General features: G+C 60.5%; 2 protein-coding genes across 2 annotated transcripts; one reads left to right on the top strand and one right to left on the bottom strand.

Annotated features, from left to right (window-relative positions):
• The first annotated feature begins 327 nt into the window (after positions 1-327).
• On the top strand, positions 328-5,310 carry LOXL4 (lysyl oxidase like 4). Its single transcript, XM_042818695.1, has 15 exons — positions 328-358; positions 802-1,102; positions 1,250-1,428; positions 1,507-1,718; positions 2,144-2,182; positions 2,272-2,497; positions 2,586-2,769; positions 2,885-3,039; positions 3,288-3,455; positions 3,593-3,755; positions 3,856-4,099; positions 4,349-4,464; positions 4,539-4,675; positions 4,798-4,909; positions 4,993-5,310. The coding sequence occupies exons 2-15, from the start codon at positions 823-825 to the stop codon at positions 5,061-5,063; spliced, it is 2,286 nt and encodes a 761-aa protein (XP_042674629.1). The 5' UTR covers positions 328-358; positions 802-822; the 3' UTR covers positions 5,064-5,310.
• A 1,384-nt stretch (positions 5,311-6,694) lies between these two features.
• Positions 6,695-14,232, bottom strand: R3HCC1L (R3H domain and coiled-coil containing 1 like). The gene is made up of 7 exons (XM_042818696.1): positions 14,216-14,232; positions 10,458-11,644; positions 7,782-7,957; positions 7,588-7,658; positions 7,395-7,490; positions 7,129-7,269; positions 6,695-7,034 (listed from the first exon to the last, which is right to left on the bottom strand). Exons 2-7 carry the CDS (start codon positions 11,628-11,630, stop codon positions 6,979-6,981), a joined length of 1,713 nt encoding a protein of 570 aa, XP_042674630.1. The 5' UTR covers positions 11,631-11,644; positions 14,216-14,232; the 3' UTR covers positions 6,695-6,978.
• Positions 14,233-16,724: the final 2,492 nt, after the last annotated feature.

Genomic DNA, 16,724 nt, shown 5'->3' with positions numbered 1-16,724 from the left:
CTCATGTTCTGCCTGGCTGGGGGCCAGCCCCATGGTGCCGTGAATGCTGGGTGGGGGGACAGTCCCATCCTAGGGTCCTGGTTTCATTCCCTGGGCAGGGGGCAGCAGGCTCAGCATCCCATGCTCTGACCCCCCAAAAGCTGCTTTGCCTCAGAACAAGGCTCTGGCTGGGCAGGGTGCAGGGCTGGGCTCTGAGCCTCGTGTGCGAGGAGGGGGGGGGGCCGGGGCTGGGCTGGGCTGCATGGGCCCCCACCCGGGGCAGCCACACCATAAAAGCAGCAGCAGGCGGTGCTCGGCTGCAGGAGAGCTACTGGAGGGTGGCTGGAGCCAACACCGTGTCCCCTCACCGGCAGCCAGAGTGAGTGCTGGGGGCTGAGGTATCTTGGGGGTGGAGGGAGGAGGAAACAGAAGCAGCTCCCAGTGCTGCCGATACAGATGCAGGGGGAGAAGGTTGGAGATGGGGCTGCAGGCAGAAGGGAGAGACGATGGGTTTCAAGTGGGGAACAAGGGGGTTCTGTGGGATCCCCACCCGCAGACAAGAGCATAGGGATGAAGCAATAAGGGCAGTGCTTGGGGCTGCTGGCCACCCACTGAGTGTGGGGTAGGAGCTGTGCACAGCATGTGGATGTGGGGCTGAGCCTCAGGGAGGGGTCACTGCAAGCTGTGTACAGGGGAGGGACAGAGATGTTACTGCTGTACAAGGAGGCATGACGCTGCTCAATCATTACCATGCTGTGAGGCACAGGAGGGCTGCACCTCCACACTGTGTTCCCTAGGGGCTCAGTGTCGGACTGTCCCCAGGCATCCCACCTCAGAGCTGCGATGGTGATGCTGGCCGATCTGAAACCCATCCTGCTCCCACTGGTGCTGGTGCTGTGCCAGGTGGCTCCCAGCACACAGGAGCCACTCGAGGTGCAGCTGCGGCTGGCAGGGCCTCGGGGACCAGCTGGGGAGGGCCGCCTGGAGGTGCTGTATCAAGGCCGCTGGGGCACCGTTTGTGATGATGGCTTCGACTTCCACGTGGCCACCGTCGCCTGCCGGCAGCTGGGCTACACCGCAGCCATCACCTGGACCCACAGTGCTACTTACGGCCAGGGGGAAGGTAGGGGGCAGCTGGGATGGGTGGGGGGCGGGATGGACAACAGCTGTTGGGAGAAACCTGCACGGGATGCTGTGGGAGGGGTCAGCATGGGGGCGCTGGGTCTAGGGTGATGCCTTCATAGTGACCCCTAGTTCTCCATACCCCCAGGTCCCATCTGGTTAGACAATGTGCAGTGTGGGGGCAATGAGGTCTCCCTGGCCGACTGTGCCCACAACGGTTGGGGCACGAGTGACTGCCACCATGGTGAGGATGCTGGTGTGGTATGCTCAGGGCAGCGCCTGCGTGGCGACCTCCCTTTGACATCAGCACCTGCTGCCCTGGGAGAGGTGAGTAGGAGCTGTGCAGCCATAGAGATGATTGGGGGTCTAGGGCGGGTCTCATTACCCACTGTGGCCACCTCACAGGGGCCAGGGCTGAGCCTGGAGGAGGTGCGGATCAAACCCATCCTGGCGCGGGCTAAGCTGAGCCTGCCAGTGACGGAGGGAGCGGTGGAGGTGAAGCACAACGGGCGCTGGAGACAGGTGTGCGATGCCGGCTGGACCCAGAATAACAGCCGCGTAGTGTGTGGGACGCTGGGCTTCCCCCGTGAGAAGCACGTCAACACCAGCTTCTACCGGTAGGGATGGATGGATGGATGTACTATGGGGACTTGAGGTATGGTGGAGAGAGGCTGCCAGTGAAGGGGTGGAGTTGTAGCAGGGGGCATAGGGCACATGGCCATGCCTGTGTCCCCTTCCTCGGGGCTTCAGCTTGGGCTCAGCAGCAGTCAGGGGCTGTGGGATGCTCCCCTGCTTCGCCTTGTGCAGCATGGGTGCAGACATAGGAGAGCCGAGCCTTATGCTGAGCTATAAATACAGCCCATAATGAGCCCCTGCCGGTGCCAGGCGTCCTGTAATCCTGCCTGGGCACGCAGTATAGCAGAATTTGGCACAAGATTGTCACTCAGGAGAGAACCCCACCATGCAGTGGAGTGCCAGGGAAGGCAGGGATAGGGGCGCAGCTGTGCTGAGCCCCCAAACCTCCTGGCTCTGCTCCTTGCAGGAAGCTCTGGAACATGAAGCTGAAGGACCCCAACTCCAGGTAGGGCTCAGCCCTGGGCAGGGAGCACCAGCACAGGAGCCCTCTCCCAGAAAAATCTTACACTTCTTCCCGCTGCTCTCCTTTGGCAGCCTGAGGAACCTGAGCCAGAAGAGCAGTTTCTGGGTGCACCGTGTGCAGTGCCAGGGCACAGAATCTCATCTGTCACGCTGCCCCACACAGCTGGCTCCGCCAGCCCTCAGCCAGCATGCCTGCCCCCGCGGCATGCATGCCATCGTCAGCTGCGTGCCCGGCCCTGCCTTCCAGCAGGGCAAGAACAGGGGCAAGAAACCTCCCCGCAAAGTCTCCCTGGGAAAGGTGAGCCCTGGCACGGTCCTGTGCCCCAACCCCAAGGCAGGCACCCAGGGCCAGGCAGCACCCACTGAGTGCCTGCTCCTCCTTCCAGGGTCTTCCTGTGCGCCTGCGAGCTGGTGCCCACGCTGGTGAGGGCCGGGTTGAGGTGCTGCGCCACGGGCAGTGGGGCACCGTGTGCGGCCGACGCTGGGACCTGGCAGCAGCCAGCGTGGTGTGTCGGCAGCTGGGCTATGGCACAGCCAGGGAGGCGCTGCTGGGAGCACAGATGGGTCAAGGTGAGGTGGATAAAGGGCAAGGATCCCCTCCCCCAGACACTCTTGTCCCCCAGTCTGGGGGTGTGCAGGGGGATCCAGATTGGGCACAGAGGCAGGAGTGCTCCCTCTGCTCCAGGCCTGGGGCCCATCCACATGAGTGAGGTGCGCTGCATCGGCCACGAGCGCTCCTTGGCTGAGTGCCGCTTCCAGGACGGTGAGCAGAGTGGGTGCCGGCATGATGACGATGCGGCCGTACGTTGCCATGTGCCCCACATGGACTTCCAGAGCCAGGTGAGCCCCCGCCCCACTATACAGCCCTCCACACAGAGACCCATTGCACAGCCTCTCCATGTGGAGCCCTTAGCCCTCTTCCTGCTGTGGATGCTTGGAGCAGCCTAAGGAGATGGGGACAAGTAGAGCAACTCAAGCCACACTGATGTGGGGTCTGTAGGACACGCTGAAAGTGGTCATGTGGCATGAAGGATGCACAGGGCTTCCTGCCCCACAGCAGCCCTGTCCTAGCCTCTCTCTGCACACAGGTGCGCCTGGCCGGGGGCCGCAGCCCTGAGGAGGGTGTTGTGGAGGTGCTGGTGCCAGTGCAGGGCAGGCTGCAGTGGGGCGCAGTGTGTGGAGCTCAGTGGGGGCTCAACGAAGCCATGGTGGTCTGCAGGCAGCTGGGGCTGGGCTTTGCCAGCCATGCCCTACAGGTGAGCATCGTGAGTGTGCCGGGATGTGTTGGCATACAAGACAGCCTTGTGGCACATGGGTTCAAGCCCTGGTAGTGGTGCTGGGAGCTGGCGGGGCAGATGAGGGCTGATCTGAGCATTGTGTCTCCCTCTGCCAGGAGACCTGGTACTGGGCAGGCAGCCCCGATGCCTCTCAGGTGCTGATGAGTGGAGTGCGCTGCACGGGCACAGAGCTGGCCCTGCAGCAGTGCCAGCGCCATGGCCCCGTGCACTGCCCCAGTGGTGGGGGACGCTTTTCAGCAGGGGTCACTTGCACCACCCGTGAGTACCCAGAGATGCCCATCCTCCTGGTGAGACCCAGATCTGCACAGAGCAGGGGGTGGCAGTGTAGAGGCCACCGGCTCTGTTTCCTCTGTGCCAGATGCCCCGGATCTGGTGATGAACGCCCAACTGGTGCAGGAGACAGCTTACCTAGAAGATCGCCCGTTGGGGCTGCTGTACTGCGCCCATGAGGAGCGCTGCCTGTCCCGCTCTGCTGACACCATGCAGTGGCCCTACGGCCACCGCCGCCTGCTCCGCTTCTCCTCCCAGATCCACAACCTGGGCAGGGCTGATTTCCGACCCCGGATGGGACGGCACGCCTGGACCTGGCATCAGTGCCACCGGTGAGACTCCCATATCCTGGAGCCAGGCTGGGCACTAGAAGATCCATGCAGCTCCGTCCCCCTTGACTGTGTTCCTCCTACACAGCCCCCATCTTGGCAGAAACTGTCCCGCCCAGAGTAATTAGCAGCATCCGGGCCGGCACTGTCATTAGGGCTTTATTTGGATGCAAGGCTGTAATTTGTGCAGAGCTGCTCTCCTCTAGGTGCTGCCCGTCCTGCCCTGGCCCCACTCACCCCCTGTCCCTACAGGCACTTCCACAGCATCGAGGTCTTCACCCACTATGACCTGCTGACGCTCAATGGCTCCAAGGTGGCTGAGGGGCACAAAGCCAGCTTCTGCTTGGAGGACACCAACTGTCCCGAGGGTAGGTGGCACCAGCAGTGGTGCAGAGCAGCACCCCCGGACCCGCCATCCCTTATGTTCCTCCTCTGTCCCCAGGACTGCAGCGTCGCTTTGCCTGTGCCAACTTCGGGGAGCAGGGGGTGAGTGTGGGCTGCTGGGACACCTACCGGCATGACATTGACTGCCAGTGGATCGACATCACTGATGTGCCGCCAGGCAGCTACACCTTCCAGGTATGGGCTTGGAGGGACCCCACGTTGGGAGAGGAGGGCTGGGCACCTTTGGCAATGCTGGCACAGAGGTGTGGTGCAGCAGGCAAGGTACCCCCACCCCAGTTGCTCTTTGCCCTCCCCAGGTGGTGGTGAACCCCAAGCATGAGGTGGCTGAGTCAGACTTCTCCAACAATGTGCTGCGGTGCCAGTGCAAGTATGATGGGCAGCGTGTCTGGATGCATGGCTGTCACACAAGTAAGGAGGGTGGGAGTACTGGGGGGTGACCACACGGAGGGTGCCATGTGTCCTGACCCTACCAACACCTCCGCTCTCCCCAGGTGATGCCTATGGTGCTGATGTGGTGAATGAGATGGAGCGGCGTGAGCGCCTGGCCAACAACCTGGTGTAAGACCCCATCTCTCCCCCGACCCCACACCCAAGGGCACTCCAGCTCCTGCCCTGGCTGCAGCAGCACCTGCCTGAGCTCAGGGACTCGACACCTGCCCTATTTATTTCTTCTGCCATGGAGGATGGAGATGAGCATCACGGATGGTACAGGGGCCAAGCCCCATGCTGCCGGGGGAACCCCAGCTCCAGTGCTCAGCTGCCCCCCCCGGACAACTACCTCACCTGCCTGGCCCCAGGCACTGCCACTAGTTATGTCCTCAATAAAGGTGCTGTGCAAGGGGACAAGGGTGCTGTGTGGTGATATGGAGTACCCTGCTAACCCCCAGACCAGTTCCCATGCTGCCCTGTGGGGCTGGTGCCAGACAGCCTCAGCTCCTGGCCAGCAGTACCCACAGGCTGGGGCACCTTATCCCTGACCCAGCTGACCCTATACACAGCAGGGCAGCCAGCTCTGCGGCAAAGTGGGCCGGCAGCCAGCCCTCAGCCGCCACTGTGCAGCCCATGCTGGGCTTTCCCAGGCTGTTCCTGGCAGTTCCCTGTGTCCCTAGAGCATGGATGGAACAACTTTGCCCCTGGAAGCCCTTGCTCATGGGGACAGGGTGGGGACACAGAGAACATGCCCTTGCTCTGTTTCTTTCCCCTTTTAAAGGAAATAAATGAGAATCCTATCTGACAAGCCACCAGGTGCTGTCACCCCCTCCTGCCTGCATACCATCCCCACCCCCACGCACCAATGCAGGACATAGATAAGGCTTCTATCCCCTGCCTTGCCCCGTGCAACCAAGACTGGTCCCCACGTGCTAGCTCCGGCACGTGGAGGGGCCACGAGACAGTAGCCCCAAGTGCAGCCCGTGGCAAGGCATGTGCTGATGGTGGCTCATTGCGCCAAACCGCTGTGCTCACTGCCGGACAGCAGAAAGATGCTTTCCATGTGAGAGTATCCTCTCACCCTGAAACTTTCCGCTGTCTGGGCCACCTGGCTGAGACAGAGCCCAGCTGGCAGCAGGGCCTGCAGCCGCAGCACAGGGTCGTGACCAGTTCCTCTAGCACTGCGCTGGGGACATCCAGGGGACATGGAGTGGCCAGGGCAAGGCAGAGGTGACACGTGGCACTGCTCCACACTTGCTGCTGAGGGCATGAGAGCCCCACAAACGATGGCCCTAAGAGTTCTGGGTTTGGCAGGACAGGCTCTGTGCCCTGCAGGTGATACAGGGGGGAGTATGGGGTGGTGAGGTGATAGAGCGCCACAGCCCTAGGGCAAAGGCAGCTCCCAGCTGCCCACACCACTCCCGGGGGCAGGGCAGGAAGCCCCCGGGTGGGGAGCGCAGCCCACATCACAGCCTAGAGCCCGCTCAGGGCTGGCCCTTCCCACAGTCAGACAAGGATTGCGCTGTTCAGGGTGGCGGATGTAAACAGGGTCCCTCTGCCAGCACATTCCAGCCCTTCCCCAGGCCATCCTGCCCAGCCCACCCTGGAGGGGAAACCCCTGCCTTGAAGTTGAGCACAGTATGCACACCGCCCGGGCACCCCCAAGTACATGGACATGCACTGCAGCTGCAGACGATGCTCTCAGCTAGCAGGAAAAGCCCTGCATCCCACAGTGCTGCATCCCCCCTTCGGAGGCAAGGCAAAGCAAAATAAATGGTATTTATTAACAAAATAAAGGACATTCTCACTCACAACGCTCAGGGTGGCCATGGTGACCACACAGCATGTGTCACCATAGCCCTGGGGACAGCCTTGGGACACCGTGGCATGCCCCTAACCGGCCCTCAAGCACCCTGCAGCTGTGCCCCAGCCCCTCTCCTGTGTGCCTGCTCCACCTAACACAGAGCCCACAGGGCAGCAGCACCAGCTCCATCCCCAGGTGCAGGTGCCCCTGGCAGCATCGCCAGCACCATCCCACTGCAGGACGTTCATTCCCGGCCTTCCCAGGCATCCTCCCGCTGCTTGTTCTCCAGGCGCTTCCTCTCTGTGGGGAAAAAGAGTAAATGCCAAGCCACCATTTCCCCCGGCCGTATGGTCTGAGATGAATGACGTGGCACAGAGAGGTTCCCTGAGCTCACCCCGTGCCTCTTGCAGCTTCCTGCGCTCGGCGTCCCGCTGGGCAGGGGTCTGACTGCTGCGCACCCCCAGGGCACCGATGACCAGGCGCCGTGCCAGTGCTGCTGACGTTTCGGGGCGCTCCTTGGCTGGCTGCAGAAAGTCTGAGGGGGGTGCGAAGGGGGTGTCATCATGGGGACCCCAGTGGGAAGCTGGCATGGCACCAGTCGGGGTCCCAGGGTACTGGGGTGCCCATGGTGCGGAATCTTCCCATTGTGCCCCCACTCACCAGCATATGCCCTCGCCTTGGCTTTGGCTGCCCGTGTGCCCTGGGACAGCGGTCGAGTCTTCACCATCAGGTGCTTGGTGCTGAGGGCATCAAGCGCTGCAGGGAGAGCAGCACAGTGCCATGCAGCCAAGGAATGCACACACGTGGTGCCCTTCACCCACCCACTGCATACCCCATGGGATGCTTGCAGTACCTGTGATGGGACTGGAGAAGATGCCCAGAGCATGAGTATCGTCCACCCACTTGATGTCAAAGCCCTTCTTCCTGATGGAAAGACGGAAGGTGAGCACAGCACCATGGCATTGCATGGCATGGCATTGCCACAGCACCGTGGCATTGCATGGCACTGCCACAGCACCATGGCATTGCACATTGCCGTGCACTCACTGGTAGCTGCAGAAGATGCGCAGGAGGTCCTCGGTGCGGAAATCCGGGGGGAAGTCATAGATCTCGATGACGTGGGGCAGCTCAGCGTCACTGAGGTCCGGCACGGCCGGCTCAGCCCTGTAGTAGTTGAAGCGGGGCTCCTGCAGGCTCTGCCGGTGCTCCGGGCCCCCAGAGAGCTGCGGGGACAGAGATGGCGCTGAGCGACCCCCACCCGGTGCTGGGAGCCCATAAATCCCAGGTGCTCCCTTGGGGATGTCCTGCCCCAGTGCCGCACACTGGTGCTCCACTAGATTAATGGCAATGAGTATTGGGAGATATCAAGCAGGGCTCACACATTTTCCCATTGCTCTTTTCCTATTACAAGCATCCCAGTGAGACACGGATACGTGCTGGCCAGGTGTAGGGTACCCAAAATCCACTTGAGAGCTGCAAAACCAGGGAGAAGCCACACGTCTGCTTGCACTACAGGAGCCCAGCAAGTCCCCATCTCCACAACGGAAAATCAGCACTCCCCAACAAGCCAGTTCCACGAGTTCAGCACCTGCGCTGCCAAAAATTGGTGCCTTATTTCTAATTTGAATTTGTCTGGGTTTGGTTTCCAGCTGTTGTTTCTTGCTCTGCCTCTCTGCTGGACGGAAGAGCCGTTGGTCGGGGTGACAGCACTGCTTGCAGTAATCGCGTCACTTCCCAACCTGCCCCTCAACAAACCAAGCAGGCTGTGCTCATTGAGCATCTCACAGTCAGGCATTTCCTACAGCTCTAAAACACGATGGCTGTAACTCTTTCCTACCTCTCCAATTTTTCACCCTTCAGTTTGAAATATGGGCGTCCGTTTCCCCCTGCCAACATCACAACTCTGGGGGGGGAGGGGGAGGAGGGCACACAGCTGCCAGCAGCACCGGTGCCAATGGGATTCCCAAACATGCCGTGCTGCAAGGTGTGGGGCTGCGGGCACATAACTCAGCCAGGTCGCCAGCCCGATCCCCCAAGTGATCGTAGCTGAGCGCACCACGGCTGGAAGGTTAGAGCCCATAAATCTCAGCCAGCTCAGTCAATAAAAAGTGCTCGTTCCAACAATTTTATGGAGCAGATGGATTCATGGGCAGGTGAGGACAGAGGGGACAGCTGAGTTACAGAGCTGGCGGGGCAGCCCAGCACCACTCGGGATCATTTCCCACTCCAGGCAGCTGCACACACTCACTGGGGTCCGGCACCCCGCAAAACCCCAAGCAGGATGGAGCCTGTGCAATGCCCCAGGGGGCATGGGACTGGTGAGTGGAGCCCATGACCTTCACAAATCACTGAGTGTGGCGAGGATTGGGGCACATGCATCACCACCACCAGTGTGAGGACCGATGGCAGTGCCGTCCCTCGCAAGCAACACCCACCATGGCTGCAAGGAAATCATTCCCGTGGTTAATTACCCTCCACTGATTTCCAGTCTGAATCCGTCTGGCTTCAGCTTGCAGCCAGTGGATCTGGGGATGCTTTTTCTTGCTAGATTAAAGAGCCGTCTGCTATCAGAAATCTCTTCTCCTTGCAGAACGTCATAAATCTTGCTCTCTGCCAGCTCTCCGCAGCGCATAAGGATTCGGTTATGACAAAGAACACTACTAATTTCCTTGTCCTTTTTGTTAATTAACAACAGCTTCATCTCCCCGGCGGACGCGTCTGCCTCCCAGCAGCACAAAGGCGTGGGGAAGCCACCAGGAACAGGGGTGGAAGGGTGAAAATGGCCACTTCCCATTGAGAAATCCCCTTTTCAGGTCCTTATTCACCTATCTGGGGAAGCTCCCTGGAAACCCAACCTTTTTTTGAGCACCTGAACGGGGCATCCAACAAGGGAGCTCCAGAGCTCCCCACTGAACAAATTACCTGCAACACCTCTCGGCCACACGGCTGGCAGGAACAGAGGATCACCAAGGCAGCGTGCGCAGCCCCAAGCAGCTCAGAAGACATGGGATGAACTCAAGAGGGGCACTGAAACCCCAAATCCTCCCATACGCTATCACCAGGCACCATCTGCCACTTCACACCCCGCACTGTGTCAACGCTGGACGTCCGTTTTTGACAATATTAGTGCTGTTTGTTACTCCAGCTACATTAATGTCGCTCCAAAAATTACTCGTTTTTATGCCACTGATTTAAAATGCAATAATGGATTTCCAGCCTGGCTGCAAAAAGATACACTTTCCTCGCGAGCAGTGGGGAAGCGGCACGGCTCCCAGCGCTGTGCTGCTCATTGTAGTAAATCCAACCCCACGCCTACAGGAGGGGATGGTAATGAGCCACAGCTGATTAAGAAGCTGTAGTTTTCAGGAAACTTCACGTTGCTATTTCAATGGGAGCCCATCCGTCTCGGCCCGTTTCTTTATTACTGGCCCTGCTTTCACGAGGGTGCTGTTGCAGTTTATGGCTCTTGAGCATGTTCTACTGATTGCACTTTACATACTGGTAAGGGGAAGAACTCCCCCAGCCTTGCTGGCACCAAGCGGGGCCCAGAAGCACCCTCATGGCACTGCTCACACCATGCACAACTGGAGGTGATGGCTCACGCATGGGCTATGCACCGTGGGGCTTATCCCACTGGTCATGGGGACAGCTACACCCCACACACTCCATCCCTAACATCCCAGCAGGACACACCCCAAGGACAGAGCATCCCCACACACGTACCTCCTCCAGCAGGTGTGGGTCCAGGCAATCCCCATCATCATTGAACAGCGCATCCCAGCTCTCTGCGCCGCCTGGGCTGCTCGGGGTCCCAGCACCAGGCTGATTTGGCTTTAGGGAGCTGCCATGGGGACATCCCTCCTCACCCTCCTCCTCCTCCTCCTGGTGCTGTTGCTGCCAGCCTTTGTCCTCATCTGCTTGTGTTGGTTCCTCAGCCCAGGATCCAGACGAGAGCTGCTCCATGCCGTGGCACAGCAGCTCAACGGGTTTCAGGGCCAGGGGTCTGTCCAGGGGATCCCCTTCCCCGGGGCCACTTTCTGTCCCCTCAGCACAGCTCATCTCATCACCAGTTCCCAAATCATTGCTCCTATGGGGCGCAAGAACACTCTCCCCTCCATCGTGTCCAGCACCAGAACTGGCCTGCTCCTTGCTGGGCGGCAGCTGCTCCTCATGCTCTGGCAGGAGCTGGGATGTGCTGTCCATGTCCCAGCCCTCACCCTGCCCTGCAAGGACAGATTCATCACACTCCCTCTTCTCCTCATGGCTTTTCACACTCTCCCAGCTGAGCCTGGGTACGCTGCCCACATTTCCCCCTCCTGCCTGCTGCAAGGCACCCTGTTCTGTGCATCTCAAGCACTCCATAGATGCACCCAGAGAGCTGTGACCCAGGAGCTCCGTCACATTGCCCAGCTCTGTCCGATGCACCACGCTCTGCTCAGCTGCCATTACATCATCAGGATCTCCACCATGCTCAGGGACAGATGCAGGATGGGCGCCCAGAGTGTCCGGCACCGTCCTCAACCCATGGCTGCGCTCCCCAGGCCCTGCATCCCAGGATTCTTTGCCTGAGGGCTGCGCAGCAGCTGGCTCCACGCTTGGCTCCTGCACATCGGGCGATACTCCCACTGCCTGTCTGTCCCCAGCAGAGGCTGCCCGTGGCTCCTTGGCCCTGGCCTTGCTCTCCCTGCCAGCCTCTTTGCCCACGTGTGTCCTGGTTCCAGGGCTTCGCCTCTGCCCCTCAGAGCCACCCCTGGGGATGTCTTGTGCCAGGTGCAGCTTCTCAGGCTCCCGGTGGCTGGCGGCTGCCGCTTGTGCCGCTCTCTCCCGCCGTGCTTTGGGCACATAGAGGGCCATGTCGGGCTTCCTGCGGCGCGCCCGGCTGCCCTCTGCCTCCATTGTGCCACCACCGCCTGCAAAGGAGAGAAGTGTCACCACCACTGTGCCCAAACCGCAATGGTGCCAGTGTGATGCGCATCGGGATGTCCTGGCAAAGGGCTGCGGCTGTGCCAGGCTGCCCCGTCCCAGTGGAGATTTATTTTTCATCATCTTTGGCACAACCAGGCACGCCGCTGCCTGCCAGGCCCTGCGCCCCTATAAATATGCATCAAGCAGCGTTTATGGAGACGGATGGTGTGGGGGTCTGTGCTGTGGCTGAGGGGAAGGCAGAGTGGGGCCGGGCCGGGGCCCCGTGATTAATCACTGCCCACTCTGTTTAGGGGTATTCATCACGGGCCGCTGTCAGGTAAATCACTGGAAAAACACCTCTTCAGTAATTAATGTGAAGTGACGGATGGACGGCCCCTGGGCCCATTAATCTGGAACATCAGAGCCTACTGAGATTATGAATGTCAGGATGCATAAACTGCCGGCGGATCAATAGGGCCAGGAATTCATCCAAGGCTCTCATTTCCGCGGCACCTCCGGTACATTAGGCTGCAATCCCCTCCCTGCCAACCACACCGAGCCCAGCCTTGGGGACAAGCAGCGGAGCCTCGTGGGCTGCAGTGCCCGACGCTGAGCTGGACCCACCGATCTGGGACTGCCCGTGCAACCCACCTCACCCGGACAGACAGATGGATGGAGGTATCAGAGTGCAGCCTGTCACCAAGGGGTCACGGAGCTCCTCCACAAGACTGGGGATCTCCAGTGCTGGGATGCCGCCAGCTGAGATGCTCTGTGCGCATCTCGAGTCACCTCCAAGGCACACGGGATTTATGGGCTCCTCGAAAGTTTGCCATTCACCTTGCCTCACCCTCCAAAGCAGATGGTGCTGCATCAGCCAGACGGTGCTGGGAGCACCCTCTGCATGTGTAGCCGTGCCAGCACACAGCTTCTTCCCTGGGCACAGCATGCAGGCTGTGGGTCTCACTCACCCTGCAAAGGGCAGGGCATCCCTGCTGCTCCCAGACCTTGAGAGCTCACCCCACAGCATGGCTCTGGCACTAGGCTGTGAGGTCTCAGTGCAAGCACGCAGCACAGCGCAGTGTGCCAGTTCCTGGAAAAGTTGAAGTGCCACCCAGCGCCCTCCCAGCAGGCTGCCTCATTTCCTGGCAGGGCGCTGTATTTTTAGCCTTCGAGGTTTCTAATTCCACTCAATCCATCCTGCCATCAATAGAGCACGTAACCCTACAGCCCTGACTGCAAGCAGGGGACGGCAACACCTTGGCCACTGCGGAGTGGGATCGCCCATAAGGGACCACGCATCAGCAATGTCACTCTTTATAGTCTGCTGCAGGCTGGGTGAAAAAAAAAATACTGCTACCCTAATAAACGCAGCCACGAGGAGATTCTAAACAGCCCCGATTAGGATGCTGCTGCACGGTGCTGACATCCGGAGAGGGGACGGCGGGCAGCTGTCCCCACAGCACCTCCCTGCTCTGCTCTGGGGAGCAACACGCTCAATAGTGGGGACAGCACGCGTGGGGACAGTTGAGCAGTGACATCGGTGTGCAGGCAGACATGCAGAGAAAAGGGAGATTTCAATCGCGCCTCGCGCTTCTGATGCTCCAAGGAGATACCTGGAGCACCGCAGACAGGAGGTGATTTATGGGGCGATAGTGTCCCTCGACAGCTGCAGGGAGAAAAGGGATGGCACGGCAGCAAATGGAGCTACAGGCGGAGGGGAATGCAAAGGGCTTCACAAATACAGCAGGGCAGGTTCAGCACAAAAGGGAAGAGGGCTATTAATAAATAGGGAGGGAGAGAAAATTAATGACGGAACAAAAATGAAGGGCAACATTACTGTTTTTAACCAGAAAAATGCAAAGGAGGCAGAGGCCTCACCGAAACAGCTGCAGGGAAGCAAAAACAGCCCTGGCACAGAGCAGACACCTGGGCACACTGCTGACCCCAGCTCGTGGTGCTGGGTCGGAGCAGAAGCAGAGCAGCGGACACCGATTTCTGGGCAGAAAGGAATAAGAATGCTGCAGTCGAGCACCCTGAGGCTGCTTCAGTGCCCGGTGCCCAAACAGTGGGTGAAGGGGGACGTGGGATTTCCAGCAGGGTTATTTCAGCAGAATTACCGGGCAGAGCTTTAGGATAAGGCGGGCAAGATACAATTTACGCGAACATCGGGGTATCTTTTTACAGCAGCTCGCAAACTTTCATTGGAGCGGTGAATCGTAATTAAATTTGCGGACGATAGCGAGCCGAGCAGGGAAATCACTCAAAGGATCCGAGAAACACGGGCAGGGAACGCGGTGAGAAGCAGCCTGGGAAAAAGGAGCGAATGTGGCTGGGGGAAGCCGGGACGACAAGTGGGGAAATGGAGGTGCGGAGCCGCGCAGCGCGCGGTACCCGGCGCCGTACCCCAGGCGGGGAACATGGCACAGCGGGGGCGGGGCAGGGCGCACAGCTCGGGCCGCTCTGCCCCTTCCCGGCCGCTCAGCGAAGCACCGCCGTCCCCCCCGGTTCCCGCACCCCGGCTCCGTCCCGCCTGCCGGGGTCGGGGCGACGTGCGGGGGTCGCGGGAGGGGCGTTACCGGTCACGGCGCGGGGTCCCCCGCCGCTCCGCGCTGCCGCCGCCGCTTCCGCCGCGCCGAGCCCGCCCCGTCCCGCCGCGGGGAGCGCCGGGACCTGTAGTGCGGCGGCACCGCACCGCCCCGCAACGCGGCCGCGGCGCCGCCCCGCGCCCCGAGCGGCCGTCGGGGCTGGAGGGGGTAGGGGCTGCTGGCGGGAGGCAGCCGTGGGCGCGGGGAAGGCGGCGGCGGCGGCTGCGGCGGGGTGAGCAGAGCAGCCCTCATCTCCGGCGCGGCACCGCCGCGTGTGCCGTCACCCGCGCTGGGCTCCTGCGCGTCCGCGGAGTGGAGAAAGCCCACGTGCTGGGGACGCTGTGCCAGAACCGTGTCAGAAGCGTGGTGACAAAGGCACCGTGCCCAGGAGCCAGCGGGGATGATGGGCGCAGGGCTCCCGCTTCCTGCAGCGCTGACCCCGCAGAGGCTGCCATTGATTTCCCATTACATCTTAATGTCACGTACAAAGCGGGAGCGGCGCTGCAGGCTGCTCGACGCTGGGGGATCGCCGAGGCTCCGTCACCCCCTGGGCCACATCCTGCAGACAGAGGGCTGCGGGGTGGTCAGCGCGCTCGATGCCCAGACAAACGGACGGGGGAAGGTGTCTGTGCTGGGCAGCTTCGCTCCGCATCCTTCCTGGGGTTTGGCGAGGAGCTGGCTGCCTGCGCGAGCCGATAATGAACGTGGCCCCGGTGCTTGCACGCGCTCATCAGCAGCGCGGGCGGAGGGGAGCACACCTGAGACCCGCACGTCTTCTGGCTCCTAATGAAGCGCTGCTGTTGCTGAGCACTCCCGAGCTGGGACCTGCGGGAGAGACGAGTTCCTCCACAGACACAACAAGGAGCGATAGACACGGCCCAGGGGACACGGGCATTCCAGGCTGCCTACTGTGTGTGCCAGCACCAAACCCTGGTTCTGCTGTGCTGGGATGTGGACCCAAGTTATGATGCGTTCTTCCTTTGATTCCCTTTTATTTGGACTGGAGCCCAGGAAAAGTGGCTGTACTCCATTGCCACAGTCCTGCGGGGCATGGCACGGATGTATAGGTTCTGCCCTACCATCAGCGTGGCCCCATACAGGACAAGGATGGCTCTCTCTATGTGGAGCTACCCAGCACCCTCCAAGGTGCAGCCTCAGCCCCACTGTGCCCCAGAGGGGAGCATGGCTTCTCCTGCGTGTAATCGATGGCAGCAGATCCTGATCGCTTTCATTATTATTATTTTCTTATGCATGTGCGCACAGGAGATTTATCGCCAGCTACGGAGGCAAAATCAATTATTCATGTTATAAATTAGAAAATGATTTATGTTTGTGGGAGGCCGAGCAGTGCGGAGCCCCTGGCCGCGTGGGAGCTGTGTTTGTCTGGGAATGGCACCGGGTACCCCCTGCCAGCACTTCCCCAGCCTCTCCATCACCACCTCACCCTGGGGTGTCCCCATACATCACAGTATCCAGTCCTGGACACTATGCCAAACCCCAAAACCTCACAGGGGCCCATCTCCCTGCATGGGGCTCACTGCCACTGTTGACTTTGGGGTCTGGGATTGCAGGGCTCTTCAGGGATGCTCAGCTGGGCTCTATGCCCATGGTTTCCCATGGCAAATTAGCAGCAGGGCTGGGAGCTGGAGGGAACACCTAGCCTCCAACATCCTGCCAGCCCATGTGCCCATGTCTGCAGCCCAGGGGAGTTTGGGGACAGCAGTGGCTCTATTACCCCAGCTATTGCAGTAGGATGATGCTCCACAGGCAGTTTCCATGGCAGCAGGAGTGCAGTCTGAGTACTGGGAGGTGTGGGCTGCAGGAAGAACCCCTTATTTCCCCCACTGGAGACATTCTTACACCTCTCCTTCTGGCAGCTGAGTCTGTGTTTCCTGCAAGGGACACTGTGGTGTCCTCTCTCGAGTGCCACGTGCAGGGACAGTGACCCCCTGCACCACCAACATGCTCCCAGGAAAGGAGAAGGATAAGAGCAATGGGGGCTGCTCAAAGGCTTGAGCCCAGCTGTCCCAGAAGAGCCTTGGCCTCCTCTTCCTGGGTTATCGTGGCCTCAGGGCTTCTGCGAAATTTGTAGGTACAGAGAGCACTGGTGGGAGCTGCACTGTGGTCACAGAACCCCACCTCACACTGGGCATCCTCAGCTCCCCTGCCCAGCACATGTTCTGTGCTGATAGCAGGGCTGCTCTTGTTTCCAGAGAGCGTCGATTCAAAGCTGCTGTGCCTGCACCTCCCTGGGGATGGCACAGCAGGCCGGGATGCTGCCTGCTTCTCCTTGTCTCTCCATCTGCAGCTGCGTCAGCGGGGGACGCAGGGAGCCACGGGCTGAAAGAAGCAGTGCAGAGAAAAAAGAGTGGCTGGCGGCTCCAGGTCTGGCTCTGATCAGAGGCGAGCTGTGTGTCCAGCTCTGGCCGGGCCGAGCCCTGGGCAGGAGAGGCAGCATGGGGCTCTGCACTTTCTCTCACTGGAGCCAAACACCCTACAA

This window comes from Centrocercus urophasianus, unplaced genomic scaffold (assembly GCF_019232065.1).
Source record: "Centrocercus urophasianus isolate 14NV4802_14NV808 unplaced genomic scaffold, USGS_Curo_1.0 seq_17, whole genome shotgun sequence".
Classification (NCBI taxonomy): Eukaryota; Metazoa; Chordata; class Aves; order Galliformes; family Phasianidae; genus Centrocercus; species Centrocercus urophasianus.
The sequence above is the reverse complement of the archived record's forward strand: the minus strand, read 5'-3'. Positions and strand labels throughout refer to the sequence as shown.

Coding starts and splice junctions, on each gene's coding strand:
- LOXL4 (XM_042818695.1), top strand. CDS start 823: ATGGTGATGCTGGCCGATCTGAAACCCATCCTGCTCCCACTGGTGCTG. Junction 1,429..1,506: donor CACCTGCTGCCCTGGGAGAG/GTGAGTAGGAGC, acceptor GCCACCTCACAG/GGGCCAGGGCTGAGCCTGGA. Junction 3,456..3,592: donor TTGCCAGCCATGCCCTACAG/GTGAGCATCGTG, acceptor TCCCTCTGCCAG/GAGACCTGGTACTGGGCAGG.
- R3HCC1L (XM_042818696.1), bottom strand. CDS start 11,630: ATGGAGGCAGAGGGCAGCCGGGCGCGCCGCAGGAAGCCCGACATGGCC. Junction 7,958..10,457: donor ACCCACACCTGCTGGAGGAG/GTACGTGTGTGG, acceptor CTGTCCCCGCAG/CTCTCTGGGGGCCCGGAGCA. Junction 7,659..7,781: donor CGCATCTTCTGCAGCTACCA/GTGAGTGCACGG, acceptor TCTTTCCATCAG/GAAGAAGGGCTTTGACATCA.